Here is a 19,366-nt window from a genome sequence, read left to right on the forward strand (position 1 = left end):
TAATATATTATGGAATGTAAGTATTACTTGCTGTTGAGGGCATAGTAACACCAAATAAGGGCCACCATAAAACAATAGTTGTTGGGTTATATAATGTTCAAACGAATCAAGGTGCGAATATTTTTATAAATATATTTTTTAATTAAAAATACATTAAAATAATAATTTTTTAGATTATTTTTTATTTTTTATATCAATTCATTAAAATCATTAAAAAAACAATAAATTAATGCTTTTTCAGACAATTTAAATAGACAAGCATGTTCAACTGGCAAATGAACAAGTAAATAAAAAAAAGACACATTAATTTTTTGATGATCTTGTGATTGACAGATTGGAGTCTTGGATTTTAAAAATGCTATTGCTCTTGGAAAAAAAAGGAAGGGGACATCGTCAACTGGCTCAGATCTTTGTTTATGTACATCTCTGATATTAGCAACTCCCCGATACAAACATAAGAAAAACAACTGAAAATACAAAAAAGAAATTTCCTTCAGAAATTGTTTTAACTCGCATGTTGAGTAAAAATGGTTCACAATTTCACTTCTATCTTGCCCCGGAAACTTCCTGACAACGAATATCTTCGGCTGGTGCAGCAGTTTCACTAAATTTATCCATGCAACGGTTGTCAGTATAACAGCACATGGGGTCAAATCTGATTCTTTCTGTCGCAGATATGCACGGTGAGAGTATGGCATGAGCATCCAAAAACTTGGAGAACTTGGTGCCTCCAAGTGCTAAGCTTGGAGCTGCTTGGCAGGCACAGCAACCTCCTCTGGAGCAATTTCTGACTCATCAAGTACCGAGTTTTCGGACATTCAGCTAGCAACAGAAGATTCTTTAGATTTCTCTGTCAGCACCTCCTTAACTGAGTTGCTCGTTTCTCCAGTTTTTGAATTCTCTACAGTCACATCCTTATTTGAGCTGTTCGTATCTCCAGTTTGTGCCAGACTTGTCTGTGCTTGACTTGAAGTCTGAGGGTCTGGAGCTATTCCCAGGACCACCAGAACAGACCTAAAATGCAAAATTCAAAATGCATCTTCTACAGTCAGAAGCAGGAAAAACTCTAGTTGAGAGAAATTGGATTTTCTTCTATTTACACAAGCACGAGGGATTATATTATAAACCTTGGAAGTGAAGATTTAATGTTTGGTTGGCTAGCATAGGCAACCAAAGGAGCTTTCAGTGCTGCAGTTCTGTTCAGTGCATTTTCCAGTTGGGGTGGAGGAAGCTGAATGACAAAAAGAGAGGTTATCAAATTGGTTAAGAACAAAATTGCTTCTGAAATGCACAATTTACATTCTGATCTAGAAATTAGATTGATATTTAAAAATCAGAGGTGCTAGCTCATAGCTACCCAATGGTTTTAGATTATAGTGGCTAAAATTTTCAATAGCAAGCAAATAGAAGAGATCACACCTGAAGTAACACATTGAAGGACTGAGGCTTCGTCAATAGTGCACACTTCAGGAAGCCAACCCACAACTTCGGGTACTTCCATATCTGCAATAGTCCATTGAATCAACTGTAAAATAAGTATGGTTCGTAAAGTCATTGGCAATAAGCCTATGGAGAAGAAGTATTAACCTGCTTGCTTACGAGACGAGAAAGGATCTCCATAATAAACTCCACCTGCAATAATAGAAAAAACCTAGTCAAATACATACCAAGATCCAAGAGTATCATGTCCAAATATAATTAATTTGAAAGAAAAGGGGGTGTCGATTCACAAATTTCTTAGCTAACAGCACCAACCAGGCCACTTACAATAAGTAAACAGCGCGAGTGGGTTTCCATAACAAAAGAAAACTGTTTCAGTCTCTGAATATTCAAAAGAGTCACCGAAACATGCACACATGTATTTCAAGCCATATTTCATGAAGTAGAGATGACCTTAAGAATATTTATTGAATCTAGAGACATGGTTACAAATAATGAAGTGATTATAAAAATGGCCTCTTGATTTAAATTTTTCTGAAATTCTTAAAAATGCTGGAAAGCCACCTATGGCTTGGCGATGCCTTAAGTGCTATTTTATTAATCAATTAATCAATAATGCTCTTCCAGAAGAAATAATAGAAAATTGGCCTTCTGATTTAAATTTTTTCTTGTGAATTTCTTACCAATGCTGGAAAAGCACCTATAGCCTGTAGTACCGTGCGCATGAATAATAAAGGAAGAGGAATTTGCTCAACCTGCAGGGATTAACTTGTTCAGATGTGACATCAGTTAAAGACAATTGAAGGATTTTGCGATACAAATTCAAAGTTAGGAATGACACAGACCAACTGATTTAAGACCTTCGCAAGAACTTGCTGAGTGAATATCTGTCGTTGCTCAAAACAAGCATTGCAAGCATCTGTAACCTGAACACAAAAGCACATCACTCAGTTGTACACCTATTCAAATTCGTAAATTCCACATAAGCATGAAAAAAGGAGCAAAGACATACCTTCTTCAAGGGGATTCCGTCCCTGTCAGGATCAATACCATGGATGGCAATTAATACTTCAGCTGGAGAGAGCATCGTACCAGAATGAGATGATCCCTGCATTTACATCACGTTGTTTAACAGATTAGAGAAGCATTTAATGAGTTTAGAGCAGACTCCTCCAGAAATCAAACTTGGCCATGATAAAGGTATTTCTTACTAGTATATTCAACTGCATGAGCCATTATTTAGAGAACATCAATACTAACAGTAGCAGTGCAAGAAGTCAAATATTTGATCAACATCTATGGATGAAATCATTATTGGAACTAGAATGAGAAACAATGAGAACAGCCCCATATTCACTGACAGCATGCGATAGAGCATCATAAAAGCATGGAATGGAAAAGAGAAAATTTAGATGCTGATAAGTGATGTATATGACAACGGAAAAAATGAGTTCAATATAGAAATTTAGACAAGTGGACTTTCAGATGGCCCATATCTCCATGGAAATGGAGACCAATCACGAACATAAATATAAAATAGGGAAAGATTGCAATGAATATGATTTGATTCATCAATCTTGAATTATTGATTTAAATGCTTTTGAAATGCAATAAAAAGCTAAAACCAGAAGCATATTTTAATGTATTGCAAGGTTCAAAGGTTATTTAAGTCATATTCTTGAACAGGTGGGAGGACTTCACATAATGTGAAAAAAAACAAGGGTCCTAGTCTGGTAGAGAGAAGTACATGATTAGAAACATAAAGTCACTCAAAATACTCAAAGAAAACTGGATGCAAAGTGAACGAGATCCTTTTTCTCTAATTTTTTTTTAAAAAAAAAAAAAAGATACCTGTAGTGTACGAGCAAGTGCAATTTGGAACTTATCCAGAGGAAGATTCACTAAATGGGGAAAGATCAGCAAAATCTGGAAAATAAGGAATTAAAATTATTAAAGGGAAATGAAGAGATGGCTAACAGAAAAAAAATAAAAATAAAAAACCAATATCCATATATGCATCAGAAGAACACAATTGCAATTATTGGAAAGAGGAGAATACAAATACATGACCTCAGTATATTCTCCTCTGATGTAGGAAAATGATGGAACTCCTAGAATCTATGGATCATGTTGGGAAAGAATAATATGAATAGTTCTAGCCCATCTATGTCTCCATCCTAGGTTAGCTCACAAGTTGCCACAAGTTGAAAACCAAGCCAGCAAATGCCATGGTTAGTCCTAGAACCAAATTGATTGAGGTCCAATCTCCAAGAAGCCGCTGTGGGCAATCAGTCAGTTTAATGAGAGCAAATGTTTTGGTTGAGTCCACTAACGAGGGAGGGAATGAGAGTGGATAACCCGACATCAACTATTGAGATGGATTTATATCGCGCATTGGTCTTTGAGGTTAAATGAATCATGCGGACCTATCTATCCTTGCAATATACAGGGAATTACTTTTTCATCTACTGCAATCTAGTTTCTTTGGAAATGAATTTACAAAGTAGCCAGTCTCAAAGCTACTCATATAAGTAAAATCATCTTGTCATGTCAGCTCCAATAAAGATTTGTTTAGTTTAAAAAAAATCATGATTGATATCTTTTGCCAGTCACTGATTTATGTAAATAGGATAAATCAATTCACTGCTACCATGTTTGAGAGCAGTACATATCTTTCAAACAGTCATTATGTTATCTAGATCCAGTGGTTTATATTATATTGATGTGGCAGTAAATCTGACCACCTAATTGCCACGTAAATGTCCCTGACATTATAGGATCTAATAGACTTCAATTTAATGAGGAATCACAGGTACCAAGGGAAAGCTGAACAAAAAACATTGCTGTCTTTTTTGCATCACTGAATGACCATCTTAAATAATGAACTGACAGTACCAACACATAAAGTATTCACACTGCAAGAAGAAAGATAACAGATGCAAAATGCAGATTTCATAAAAAGAGATGCATTTATATGATTATACACAAAACAATGAACAAGAGAGACCTCATCTCTGGGTAGGAATGGTAATATTGGAATTAGGATCTCTGCATCCTGTAATAAATTAAAAGCAAGCACACATTAGCCAAGGGCCTCACTTCTTTTTACTTTTCATTAAAAGCTAATCAATATTGGCTAATAAATCAACAACATGGCTTCATACCTTTATTTTTGAATCATACAACTTCCTAATGGTGAATAACAATTCAGGTGAAGGAACTGCCCCTTCTGTCAGTGTTTGTAAAACCTATGTATATTGGGAAAATGGAAAGAAAAAAAAAAGGGGACAAAATCAGCAATAGTATTATAAACACTTCAATAGGGTTGAGTTTGTTACATAATTGACCAATTGCTAAACCTGCATCAGAAGATTCTCGCTTCCAATAGGAGGATCTGAAATTATTTCAAGAAGATCAGATGACGAACCCATAGTACGGACTAGTATAGGAATGTGCTGATTAACTGCCTGTACCATATAATTAATAAGAGTCTCACAGCAGGAACAAAATGAACTACAGCATTCAGTGTAAAATGTAATGCAAATAAACCAAACCTGTTTAACTGCCTTTGATGCACTTTTATAAACAATAAAAATTTGGCGAAAAAGGGAGTGCTTCTGTCAATCAGATTAAAGGTAGAAATATTAATCCAATCCAGAGAAGAATTAGATTCTTAAATAAAATATTATCGTATATTGATGATAACAACTTCAAATGTTGGAAATTTAAAATGAGAAGGCTTTGACTTAGAATAAAAATAACACCTTTGTGCACAGGGCAAAATACAGTGACAAGCACCGCTGGGCCTCTGAGATTGAGAGTGATGATACACTTTCAGATGTGCATGACTGATGAGTCTCAGAGGAGATATCTTTACTGATGGCACTCATAGATTGATGCTCATTTGATGGTTTTTCCAAAATCGAATCCTGTTGAAGATGTAATTAGAACATAACCAGGAAACATACTGGCTTAGAAAAAGCAAGCGATAAACTGGTGTAGTTCCATTCATATTCTTCTAGCTATTGAATTGTAGAATTATAACTTGAGAAATATTTTGGTGCGTTTGTTGATCTAAGAAAAAGAAAGCAACTTGGGAAATGAAATCCACCAGAAACACTTCAACTAGCTAAATCTATCATCATGAAAAAAACTCGATATAATTATTTTCATGCCAAGTATTTAAACTTATGAGGGATAGAAAAGGGTGCACAACCAGTTCATGTAGTGAAACTCTAACATTACATAATTCAAATATTTCCTTAAATTGTAACTTGTAAAAGGCCTCACCCAAATCTAATAGAAGAACATCAACAAATTGAGTAGCTGCAGTTTATATCATGTGTTTTGCAATCTATTAAACACTCTCAAGGGGCACAGATTGTTACCATTTTCAGAAAATGTGTCAGCGATAGCAGAAAGGTACATAATTGCTCATAGCAGCTTTTACAACAAAGAATTATCTAAAACAAAATGGAATATTACAAATTTACATGTTACTTCCATGTTTGTAGATAAAAAAGTTGGGGTGTATAACCTCAAATCATTTCAGCACAAAAATGACAAATATGTAAGAAGATTTTGCAAGAGTGAAACTTGACATCCATAATGCATAAAACCACTACCTTCTGTGATTCAGAGAATGACCCTTCAGCATCCATGCTTTCTGTAGCATCACTATTTACCACAGAAAGCAGCTTTTCCTTTGCGAAATCTTCTATCTGTTGAGCGATGGATGAGAGAGGATAAAGCTTATTTGCCACCTGCAAAATGAACCCAGAATGATAAAACAGATTATAACAAGCATCTTATTTATTCCTTCAATAGCAAGTTGTGCTTGGGTGTTGCATACCAGACGAAGTGCCTTCATACGCACTTCTTCCAAATGATGAACTGCACTCTTCCAGAGGTAAAAGAAAAACATTAAATTAAATACAAGACAATAAGAAAGTTTCCTCAAACAATCACTAGAATTTACAAAATGGCCAATCATAAAATAATCTACAGATAACACAGCCAGGAACACCATTGCACAATGGGAGTCAACCCCCTGATAGTAAATATAGGCAATAAGAGATCATCCAGCTCTCAATTTCACCACATGATTAATATTCTATCTTCCTAGAATTACAAAATAGTCAAACATGAGGGAATGATTGATCAGACATGAAGTGAAAAACAATTCAAAAAAATGTGAACTGGTATTCATCTCTCAGAAGATTTGCAGTTATGGATGATGTTAGTGGGAATGATGATCACTACAAAAAGAAAATGTGCAAATGATATATTTTTCTATTTATTTTTATTTTTGCTTAATGGTATTTAATATTTATTTTTTATTATATATTTTTCTATTTTTGCAGCATTGCTATGCAACACTTTAACTTGCAAGAACCCTCACAGAAACTAGCAAAGAGGCCGAGAAAGGCATGGCATTCAAAATGTACAAATGTTATTGACAATTGAAATAAATGGAATCGATGATAAAGAGAAGAAACCTGCAGAGCAATTTTTAAGCAGGATTCTCGAATAGGAGGCCTCAGCAAAATCAGGCTCCATACAGTGCTGAGACCTTGAGTAACTCGATCTCCACTTTGCAACTCCTCAGCTTTATCGATGTTTCCAGGAGAACACAAGGACTCTAATAGACTGAAAATTGAATCTGGAAGATAAGGAGCTTCACCAAGCAGTCTACTTAAAGATTTGTCTGAAGGAGGAAAAGAATCTCTAAGCGTTTCAGCCTGCAATTTAATATAATTTCTTTCTTTCAGAATATACATATCTGATGCAAGAATGAGAAATGGTAAAAGGGAAATAAAAACGAACCACAGTCAGAAGGAACATTTCATACACAGAAGCAGCGGTTGTAGAAGAAAGGAAGTCATGTTCCTCTTCTACCTCACCAAATAACCTGTAGAGGACATGCAATGTCAACTCGTGTCCCTGAAGGCACCCAGCAATTATTGTCAGATGCTGCATTTTTTTTTAGAAGAATCAAAATAGAACAGAAAAGAGCAACAATGGCAGAGTCCAGCAAGTGACTGCATCAGCACAGCAATACAACTGAACAACTGAAATCTTCATTCTCATGCTGACAATCCCTAGACACATTAAAGGGAACTTTCCATAATATAGTAAAATCAATGAACTCGAAACTAAATATGCCAACTCTCCAATTCCATAGCATAAAATTTGTTGATACAATGATGGTGGCAGTATACAAATGAAATGAAGCAGTTTTAGCGCATTCTGATTAAAGCCCATCACCACTAGAAGTTAGCATCTGTGCAGTAAGCTAAGCTATGAAAAGTTAGAATACTCTCTTACCTCATGAACCACATAATCTGACAATATGTGCTTTTTAAGGAGTTCCCAAGGGTCTAACTCTGAAGGAAACTGCAAAAAGGTAAAAATAAAAAAAATAAAAAAATATCAGCACATTACATATAGTTTGGTTCTCCGTACTAATGTCTAGTTCTGACTATGCAACTACGTAGAATAAGGTCATGAACTATTGCACATCATACAACTCTCTGAATATCTAAAACAAGAAAATATGCAATTAAAAATCATGTGCACAATAAAAGTGACAGATACAAAAAGTTTACCATTGGACAACTAATATCCACCCAAACTTCCAAATTAAAATTTCATGGAAAAGAGGAACCTAGAATTGATCATTGCACTAATTAAGTCTGTGCATGAGAAAAAAGAGAATGAAACAATAGTTAGGATGAATTGAAGAAGTGGAAACGTGATTCCAAATTATTGTGTGATTGAAGATAGCATCCATTAGATAGTGGGAATTTTCTTGTAGAGGGAGCAAACTAGTATAGGTCCACATTTCCAAACCAAAAGATGTCCAAATCCTGGCTTGACAATTCAGAAAATTAAGCACTGATGGTGAAGAATGAAAAGCAAACAAAATGATTATTTTTTTCATTGACATGGTTGAAGATGCTTAGATCAGGTTATCTGGTGCATGGATCTTACAAAGGCATGCATGTTTGACCAGATTATGCATCATTACAACTCGCAAGAATTTAGCCAAAGAAGAAAAGAACACAAGGATTGTTATTTCAGCTGAGTAACAAGGAAAATGCAGATAGAGTAATATAACTAATCAAACTGAACAAGTACAGGAAACATCATTTACACCACAACCAACAGCAAAGGAGAGGTAACTATCCTTGAAAATATAGAATCAATACCTCAACTCCTAAAGAAGCAAGCAAGGAAAGACGAAATTGTGAACTTCCAGCAACTGCTATTTGCTTGTATGCCTCAATGATGCGTATGAAAGCCAAATTATGCAGCTGATCCTTCTGTTCGTCAACAAGATTGACAACAGGTGCAGACATCTTAGGCAGAACAAGAGGCTGGTGTAAACGCACAGATGTTGCAGTTGAGGAGATCAGGCTGTTGGAATCCGTAGCAGCTGCTTTTGGACTTAGCTCCTCTGACCTGTCATTTGATATTGATGGAAGCACTTCCTGGTTTGACCTTGTACCCAGACTTGTACCTTGCTCTTGACTGGCATCTTCAATATCAGTAGAGACCAGTGAAGAAGCACCCATGGTCTCTGAAAATACATCATTACGAGCAGAAGAATCTAGACCAGGTATTTCACTATCTAAATTCTCAAAATCATGGATATTGGATGAAATAGCCAAACCATCCATCTGCATCGCAGATAAATCGACATTTGAAGAAGCAGGTAAACCTGCAGGCATCAGTTCATCTTCAGCACCAAGAGCTTTTCCAGTATATACATCAGCGACATCAGCTGCTGCAACATGGAGTTCTTCCTCGTCTTTTGTTGTCTGCAGTTCTTCCTCGTCTGTTGTCATCTGCAGTTCTTCTTCGTCTGTTGTCTGCAGATATGTATATGTAAACACCCTATTATGACAAATCTAAACTAAAAAATTTCAAATTATTTAAAGGATGTTAGATGGAACAATAGGAAGCATAAAATAAACAAAAAAAAAAAACATTACAATTCACCAAACTCATGCCAAGGGATAAAAAAAAAAAACGAAGGTCTGTGAGTGGATAGAAGAAGAAACCCATACCAGTATGTCTTTGGATACTGAATGACCAGCATTCAGTTGTGCAGCTATAGGTGGGAAGGAACTAGAAAGTGAAAGAACATTAGTCAGAAAAGATGATGGATACTTGGCTCTAGTGTCACTGCCAACAATAGTCATGTTCAATAGTGACTCATCATCTCCTTCCGCATGGGGATGACCGGTAGGAAGGTAGCGCATGTTAGCCATCACTACTTCAGCTAACAAGTCAGCAGAGATGCTTGAAATAAGAATCTCCAAAGAACCAACAGCTTTTTCACCTTGAGCAACCAAGGCTCCAAACATAGCAACAAGTTGCTGCACAGGTCCATTATCATCATCTTTTTTGTTAGCTCTATGATCCAACTCTTTAGATGATTCCTCCGAGACACTGGGGGATGATTTGACACGTTTTCCAGACACATCATCATCTTTAGCCAAATCAGCCAAATCAATACTGTCTTCTGGTCCAGATCGTTTCCTTGCTGAATTATTTGGAATGCCATCAGATGACTTAATTGAGAGTTTTTCTTCCTGCAAAATCTCGACGCCTTTATCAAGAAGCTTCATGCATATGTGTGATTCTTTGTGTGTACATGGAAATGTGTATACCAACGTATACATGAGTATATACATTGAAAACATACAAAAGAGTACCTGTGCAACTAGAAAATCTTCCTTTGCCTCCTCTACACTTCCATTGCTCCTTAAAACTTGTAGCGCTTCCTCTGCCAACTCTCCTGCTTTCATCTCTTTTAGAACACCAACTAAACGATCCCGCCACTGCAGTCATAAAAAACCCCATCACCAACTGGTTTCATACAAATGCTAGTTAAAAACATACTGGTGTGGATTTCATGAAATGTTAGTTGGGTAACCACAGTTATTCTAGAGAGTAGAAAAAATGCAAAATATAGAGGACTAACCAAACTACTTCCTATATGGAAAATCTCTTAGTGGATGTTCAATTACTGATAGAACTAATGAAAACATTATGAATTGACAATACTGTTTGGAGTATAAAATTGCAGACAATTTTGATTTGGCCAGCACAAATGTCCCAATAACACCCACGCGCATTCAACTCTAAAGCAAATTACATTGAATGAAAATGAGGAAAGGAGCTTGTGCACAACACACATATCTATAGAGCATATAAAAAAATTTAAACCTTAGTAAAAAGTTCAGAATCAACCAAATAATTTGTTAAAAAAAAATTCCTCTGCAACCAATTTCCAGTACAAATCTGCTACTCTAAGATCAATAATTTGCCTAGAAGAATTTGAAACTAACACTTACACCAAGTACAATTATAAATTGTTGTAAGTCAAGATGAAGATAAACTCCACGAAAGAAAAGAGAACAAGTCATACGTGCAAGCAAGCAAACACAATAATAATCAAGACATACCGGTGCAGCACCCAGGTGATTGCACTTCAAGCAGGTGAGGAAGGCATTTTTTAAAGCATGATGTGCCCCATAACCATGCATCCCTTCAATAACAGAGTTTGAGGGATCCAAACCAAGTAAAACTGGCAGAATGCGTCCATAGCATGGAGGCCTTTTCTTTGCAATCGTGGCAAGGCTGATAGGAAACATAAAGCAGTAAAATTAATTGACACAAGAATTCACAAGTGCAGGGACGCATCAAGTCCATTTCATCCAAAAACAACAGCAGAAAAGAGTTTGAATGCATATAACTAGAGCTAGTTGCCTACCTATTAACAAGCACAATGATCATTAAGTTACTGATAGATTTCACTGTTGGCATCCTAAGCTGATCGAGCAATAAACTCAATTTTCTGCTGGCCTCAATTGACAAATCTCCAACATTTAGTACAGGGTGGCCCCCACGGAGCCATGATATGTTAAATTCCACACTTGATCCTGCAAAATAGGTAACCACTCTGCATAACCAAATGGAATCCATCGAAATGCTGGTGCAGTAGCAGATTAAAATTTTCTGCCTCTTAATGCAGCCTGGGCAAGAAGTAAAGGTAAGGATACGAGTATCATTACCTTCATGAGAAGGGGGCTCTGAAGTGCCATAAGGATCAGGAGTGTAAAGAAGAATGACTTCTTCAACAAACTTTAGTGCCAGCAATCTTACACCACCACTTCCCAGCTTCAGAATACATTATCAAAATGAATCAGACTACAGCGTACATAGAAAATTCACCAATGTATCACCCACCTCAAAAATCACCTTTTTACCTGAAAAGCTATGGAGTAAATTTTTTCCTTGAACTCTAACATCGATGACCACGAAGACTTAAGCAAATCATCCAGCTCGCTAGCATAAAGACCCTAAACATACCAACCCCAACTCTTAATCAGCATAAAAAGGCCGTAAATCATTAACGAAGTTAAGAGATCCCCAGTTGATTTAAGAGACCAATTATTTTATAAAAAAATACCTGAATTGCAAGTTTTTCGAGAGTAGCCCGAAACAAACTGATCCCACAAGTAATAGCTTGTCTAGCAACAGCCGGTACAAGATCTTCCAAAACTAACATTAAAACCGGAACAATTTCGGGCACAAATTCTAAATGCTTCAATCCAATCTCTCCAATCATCCTTCAAAATCACAAACAGCACCCAAATAATTAATTAAAAAAAAGAGGCACAAAGGGAATAGAGGAAGTAATTCAGAGGGAAAAGGATGCAACAAAAAATCTCCTTCTGCAATCGAAAATAAATTAAAATAAAATTCACTTCGATGCAGAAACTCACTCAGTGGCAAATTTGCGAACAGGAGAGTGCTGATCAGACTGAAACTCGAAAATTCGAGGAAGGAACTCAGAGAGTGAGTTAGCGTTTTCTTGTTGTTGCAAAATTTGGTTTAATTGACGCAAAGTTTGGAGCTTTGACGGTATGTCAGAGGCAGACTTGGCTGAGTTGATGAGACTCGCTAGTCTTTCTCTTGAACTCGATTTCGTCATGGCTACCATTGAAGATTTTCAATTAATTCGAAGCCCTGATTTTGAAATTTCAGTTTCAGTTTCAGGGTTAGGTCATTGGAGAAAATTGTAAATTAGGGTTTAGAGAGGGAAAAAGAGGGGTTTTTGAATGCTGATGATTTTGAGAAGTTATGGGATTTGGTCCGGTTACATTGTGAGTAGGTTTTTGTAGTTACTCGTTTTCTTAAACAAGCACTGTTTTGTGTATGCTTCCTTCAAATGCCAAACCAATGAAGATATTATATTATATTATATTATATTATATTTAGCCTATTTAGCAGCCGTCTGGATATTGTATTATATGCCAAACCTGAAAGATTGGCTTAATTATTTTACCGTCTAACGATAACAGTTATTTTTAAAAATATTTTTTATTTAAAAATATATTAAAATAATATTTTTTATTTTTAAAAAATTTTTATATAGGATATAAAAATAATCTGAAAATATTTTAAAAATTAATTTGAAATAAAAAATATTTAATTTTAAAAAAATCATTTTTAAAATGTAAAAACAAGATTATATATTATGTCTACAATATCTTATATTATGTATACATTTTATTTTAAATGTGGTAAGTTGTCTGTGTGGCATGTATTTTGCATTGTATTTTTTAGATTAATCATTATAGAGACTACTAGGGCATTTGTTTAGTATAAAATATTTTTCTATAAAATAAATTATTTTATGTTGTTTAGCTGTGACATATAAAAGAAATTGAAAAATATCTTACAATATTTGATAACACTAAAAACTTTTAATAAATTTACCGGTATATAATTTTATCCATAATTTTATAAATTTTATCAATGGGACATAACCTAATAAATATCATTATTAGTTTATCATTACAAAATTATTATTTTTTTTTTAGTAACCTAATAAGTTACTTATGTATACACACATTATGCCTAATAAAAAAATGTAATACAATGTTATTTTCATTGAAAACAAATGTAAAATAAAATCTATTACTTATAAAACATCCAATCATAATATCTCAATACATTATATTCTCACTACATTAAAAAAAATTCATTACAATCACCAAACATAAAAAATAAAATTGCATAATATTTCATGAAAAAAACATATCATTGCCTTCTTCTAATGGTACAGTCATTCCATATACCCGTTGTTGTAGCATCCCTTTTAAGAAAAACAGATATTAAAGATGGATGGTCCAAAAATAATATTTACCTAGAAACATTAATATTTACTTGATATATACATGTATTATTTGTAATACTTTGAAATTATTTGATACCTTCAGAAATTCTTAATCCGTCGACCCTACACAAAGCATCACTTAACAAATGAGAATAATGTACATTTTATTTCCAACGAGCTAAAACATAAGTAAATCTTAAATCAAAAGTTACTGCAGTTAAAACATTTTATGTTGTTTTTTTTTTATCACAAGATTTTCCTTGAATTTTAAATAGGAACATTGGTCATAACATGAGTTTTGTCTAATGCTGTAACACAATTCTATTTTGATAATAAATAAATTTATGTAATAAACTATTAATATAGTAATCTATTTGGTAATTTGTAAATATATATGGCTTTTTTAGTATACAATTATCAAAAATTTATTGCTCAATATAGAAATAATCCTTACAATTATAACAATTATAGTTGCACTGCATTAATAATCTTATTGACCATCTGAAAAACAACAAATTCATTATTTTTATAACTGATCAAGTATAAATTAAGAAATAACCATATTTTTATAGTGAGAAATTAGTCTCAACCAAGACCAAATTTACATCACAAACTTTAACATGACTTTTTGGTAACAAGAATTGATTCTAAAATTTGTTTGTTAATGCATTACATGCCAAGAAAAAGAGGGGAAGGTTGACTTGCAATTTGAAAATAGCAAAAACCAAGAGAAAAACAACACCTTTTATGCGAACACCTTTCAAGATATGTTGAAATCATATTTGAATGGTTTGCAACTTAATCTAACAAGAACATGTATTGGATAACTAAAGTTATATGCAATCATCACTTTGTTTTGCATAAAAATTAAGGTGTTTCCTCACTTTTCCTACACATTTTTTTTCTCATCTTTTCTTTCTTCTCTCTACTCATTTTCTCTCCATACTCGTTCTTCCTCTTATTATTATTTTTATTTTCGACGAAGCCTTCAAATTTATCTTTAATAACTGAAACTTTACCTTATGGTGTTTCACACTCATGGTTCATCTCATTTTCACTCATCCTTACCATTATTTTGTAACAAGGTCTGTTTGGTTGCTTCTATTTTTTTCAGCTTCAACTGATCTTCATACACTTGTTTAGGTGACAATAGAGTAAGCATGTATGTTTTCCTATCCTTTTCCAATGTATACCTATTTTAAAACCGCAATGCTTGGCTTTCATATCAAATTACCAAGGTCCCCAACATGTGTAGGAATAACATCATATAAAACCTCGTCTTTATATCTCCCTACTGGGAATAAGATTAAAACATGTTTAGTCATTGTAACTTCTCCGCATTCAATCAACCATTGCAACTTATACGATGTAACATGTTTAATAGTAGTCAAGCTCAACTTTCTAACCAAAGTTGTGCTAACAACATTACTACAATTACCATTATCAATAATCATACTACATATCTTATTTTTGATGTGGTATCTAGTATAAAAGATATTCTTCCTTTATTACTTAACAACTTCTTCACTAACTTGAACATTTAAAGATCTTCTTATAACCAATGATTCATTATTAATAACATATTCAACATCATTAACATCTTTAAGTGCTCACATGCTTTCACATTCAAATTCATCAGTAGTTGACTCTACTTCTCCATTATCTCTCAAAATCATAATCTTTTTATTTGGATATTTTGTTGCATAATACCTAAATCCTTGCTACTTAAAACACTTAATTTCTCGTTTATGTTTCAGTTGAACATTATTTCTTCTTTTTTCTTCTGTTGTTGTAACTTACTTTTTAACATATGAGGGTTCAACAACTTTAGATACTATTATTGACTTTATTTGTGTATTACCCTCTCTCTTGAAATTCAACTTCCAACCCTAAGAGGATCTTAAATAAATGTCTAGTCTTGCACTGCCTTTTCTTTTCAATTGTTGTTTTTCCACCTTTATAGCCATATACACCATATCTTTAATTTCTAAATAATATTGCAATTCAACCACACTAACAATGTCTCTATTTAAACCATTTGAAAATCTAGCCATTATGACTTCTCTATCTTTTAAAAAATTAACTCTAATCATAGTTATTTCCATCTCCTTTAAATACGCATTAACACTTTTAGAACCTTGAGATAAAAATTGCAATCTATTATATATTTTCATATAGTAATGATTAGGGACAAACCTCTTTCTTGTGATTGCTTTCATCTTTTTTTCATGTGTCAATAAGTCTTTCTCAATTAGGCCTTCAACTTGTAACAAGTTGATCCCATCAAATAATAACATAATTAGTAAATTCAACTATAGCTAGTTTTATCTTTTCCTTTGAACATCGATGGCAATCAAATACAAATTCCACATTTTTTTTCCCAATCCAAATAAGTCTTTGGATCATTCTTTTCCTAAAATGTTGGAATCTTAAGTTTTATGCTACCCAAATTATTATCTAAATCATCGTGATCATCAAAATTCCTCTCTTGACCCAAATAAGGTATTTTAGTGTGTACAAAGCTTCCTTTCATGATTAACTATATCATCCTCATCATCATCATTGGAGTTTTTAGCTACACTTTCATTCCGAGGAGAAAATTATCATATAGTAGACATTTTAACCTCTGTTCTCCCATGGAACATCATATCTACTAATCATCTAAGTACTCAATTTATCCATCTGTCTTATTAAAGGCTTCATCATTACCTCCAACCTATCTTGTCTTTATACAAGATTCTTCGTCTGCGATTGTGTCACATTATTTTATGACATTTTGAATAATTGCAATAAAGGTTAGTAGCAAAGAACAATCTCCCCACACATACCTGCACGTGTTTACACTCGATTTAATGTCACTCCACTCGATTTTCACACAATTAAATTAGGCTTTTCACTCTAATGATCTCACTATTTCCTTACTTTGATTTGTAAAGGTGACTTAACAACTTATCAAATAATCAATCAAAACAACGTAATGCTTTTATAATAATAAAAACTTGAGAATCAAGAAATATACAAAACTAATCAAAATGAAATTTAAGGATAAATTTATGAATAACAATGTAAATTCAAGAGAAATATAATGATGAAAAAAAGACATGAAATAAAAGCAATGAAGTAAAGAAGATAGAGAAATTCATGAGAAATATTTAATGTGCAGGCTTGCCTTAAGGCCATACATCTAGGTTGTTTTGTAAGAAGCCCATGCCATTTTTTAGTTGGTCATTTGGTTTATTTAGGGCTTTTCTTTTATATTTTATTTTTTTTTCAATTCAATCCTTTAATATTGAGTTTTTATTTAATTTTTTCATTTATTATTGGGTTGATTATGATTCCGTATTCGTATTTTTTATCATATAATAAAATAAAATAATTCAACCTAGTGGATTTTGTAACCTAGATCATAGGTTTGTCTAGTTGACTAAAGTGAACCTGGTTTGTTTCTTCTTCTTTTTTTCTTCGGACTTACCCAGTTGACATGGTCACGTCAAGTAATTCTTACACGATTTAATTTAAAACCTGAGTTAAGCAAAGAGTCAAGTTAAGATTTTTCAAGTTTGAATTGTTGTACCGAGTTTAATGACAATGTAAAAAAAAATGACAATCTAGATATTATTTTTTTACGTTCATAATTTTTTTGGTCCAAGCTTCGGCGATAGGACGACCTATAATCTTGTACATATAATTAAAAAAGTTGGCATTGATTTAACTATTCATATTTTATATCAACTTTGGGTCGTAGCTGAATTGGTTAACACGTGACATTTCCTAGGGTGAGGTTACGAGTTCAAGCACTACTACTACCAATATTTTCTATTATGTGTCACATAACTTTTTTTTAAAAAAAAAGGCAAGCAACAAGTTGTCTGGTCTGTATTAAAGGAAAAAAAAAATCATTGGCCCATGCACATAAGTTGTTTTGTACTAGGCCCATGCCTTTTTTAATTGACCATTTAGTTTTTTTTTTTGGCTTTTGTTTTTTTTATCTTTTTGTTGTTTTTTCAATTTCATCTTTGAATATTATGTTTTTATTGAATTTTATCTTTCAGTATTAGGTTGATTATAAGTCAATATTTGTATTTTTTATCATATAATATAATATAAAAATATAATTCAGCCTAGTGGATTTCATAACCCAAGTCACAGGTTTAGCAGGTTGACTAGGGTAAACTTGACATGTTTTTTTTTTCCTTTGAATTTTTTTGGACATCCAGTTGACAAGTTCACGTTAGGGCAACTCTCATATGATTTAATTTAAAACTTGTGTTAAATAAAGCATCAGTCGAGATTTTTCAAGTTTAAATCATTATATTGAGTTTAATGACAATGCTAAAACTTTCTCGATAATCTAGATATTAATTTTTTACATTGTATTTTTTTAATCCAAGTCACAATGATAATGCCGATAATAACCTAGTCTACAACTATTATGTTGTAAAGAGATTGACTCTACACTCGTTATGGCTAGTGTAGCTAAAAGATGACGATATTATTCCTGGATGCAACATCATGGGTCAACGTATCATGTTATATATGCTTGTTAGCCACCTAATGTAGTTGAGCCTAAGAAAATGAGTGATTTTGAGCCGCCAAGTATGAGTCTGTAACAATTAGACGAGGATCTGCCCTAGACAAATTACATGGAAGGCTTAACAAATATATTTATGGACTAGTGGGATAGGTCAATGTCTAAGAGGAGGTCTGGTAATGCCAGACTAGACTAACAGCTCAAAAGAGTCATAACTTTTTATTCGACCGTTGGATTGTACTCAACTTTTTATGCTCAAAACACAAAATATTTTGTGTTTTTTTTTTTCCAATTGATGTCTTTAGCTTCATCACCACCTATTTCAACTTTCTTGTAAACACAACTTTGATCTCAAATCTAATCTACCATCACAATTTAAAAAATGCATGAACATTCAAAAGGGCAGGTAATATTTATGCAAAAAAGTTACCAAAATATAAACGCACATATCTGCCTTCATAATCCTTTTAAATATATTTTCTTGTTTTTTTTTTTTGAAAAGTTTGATTTCTGGACTATAAAATCACAAGAAAAGAGTATGAGGTTATAACTTACAAGTCAAACTAATATTATGTGAAGAGGCATAAGATTCTCATTATATCTCAACAAAATGTATTTGAAATGAATGGAAAATGCACTTCACCATCTTGTTTCCTCAAGCACAGATGCCATATTTATAAACCTATAGAGAACTACATACCAATATATTTTATTTCAACAACTAAGTATAAAAAAGAATAATATTATTTTATTATAGCCCTAATATCGTGTAAGATTGTTGGAACACAGGCCATGCTCTTCTTTAAAATGTATCCATTATACACTATAAGTGAGGTGAAGCTAGAGATTACCAATCGAACTAATATGACTAGGTATCATCTAACTCTTAGAGGTAGCCATTACCTTGAGAAGTTGGATGATTATCTCATACTCGAAGAATATGGATACAAAGGAGAGGCAACAATTTATATTGATGTTAGTCGCTCAACTGAAAACCTAGATTTTGACCTTGTGGTTGGGCTGCCAATTAATGATTAGAAACTAGTAAGAGTACAAAAGACAACTATTGTGGAAGAATTGAAGGACAAAATCATGGAGCGTTGGGGCATTCTAACCGATAAAAGACATTGATTCGCCTCAACACAGTGATGGAAGATTCATATTACTTAATAGATTACCTTATTTCAAAACTTGGTGAC

At 33.3% G+C, this 19,366-nt stretch overlaps 1 protein-coding gene across 2 annotated transcripts; it reads right to left on the reverse strand.

Moving 5' to 3' along the window:
• Positions 1–342: 342 nt before the first annotated feature.
• On the reverse strand, positions 343–12,681 carry LOC133677183 (uncharacterized). Of its 2 annotated transcripts, XM_062099048.1 has the most exons (28): positions 12,240–12,681; positions 11,924–12,083; positions 11,721–11,813; positions 11,526–11,631; positions 11,225–11,393; positions 10,917–11,091; positions 10,164–10,289; positions 9,513–10,040; positions 9,116–9,314; positions 8,652–9,022; positions 7,768–7,836; positions 7,267–7,383; positions 6,939–7,181; positions 6,293–6,340; positions 6,066–6,203; positions 5,205–5,369; positions 4,995–5,057; positions 4,800–4,907; positions 4,605–4,688; positions 4,448–4,495; positions 3,292–3,366; positions 2,453–2,548; positions 2,286–2,366; positions 2,124–2,195; positions 1,588–1,632; positions 1,420–1,503; positions 1,128–1,231; positions 343–1,014 (listed from the first exon to the last, which is right to left on the reverse strand). In XM_062099048.1, the coding sequence occupies exons 1-28, from the start codon at positions 12,455–12,457 to the stop codon at positions 819–821; spliced, it is 3,981 nt and encodes a 1,326-aa protein (XP_061955032.1). In that variant the 5' UTR covers positions 12,458–12,681; the 3' UTR covers positions 343–818. The 2 variants fall into 2 exon arrangements, with proteins under 2 accessions (XP_061955032.1, XP_061955031.1); XM_062099047.1 differs by having other exon boundaries at positions 8,652–9,314.
• Between the last annotated feature and the right edge of the window lie 6,685 nt (positions 12,682–19,366).

The sequence above is a fragment of the Populus nigra genome, chromosome 17 (genome assembly GCF_951802175.1).
Source record: "Populus nigra chromosome 17, ddPopNigr1.1, whole genome shotgun sequence".
Classification (NCBI taxonomy): Eukaryota; Viridiplantae; Streptophyta; class Magnoliopsida; order Malpighiales; family Salicaceae; genus Populus; species Populus nigra.

What these genes read in the sequence shown, in the direction of transcription:
- LOC133677183 (XM_062099047.1), bottom strand. Translation starts at nt 12,457, where the DNA reads ATGGTAGCCATGACGAAATCGAGTTCAAGAGAAAGACTAGCGAGTCTC. An exon ending in TTTACTCCATAGCTTTTCAG is followed by an intron (nt 11,632 to 11,720) that starts GTAAAAAGGTGA and finishes TGTATTCTGAAG; the next exon opens with CTGGGAAGTGGTGGTGTAAG. An exon ending in CAGTATCCAAAGACATACTG is followed by an intron (nt 9,315 to 9,512) that starts GTATGGGTTTCT and finishes ACATATCTGCAG; the next exon opens with ACAACAGACGAAGAAGAACT.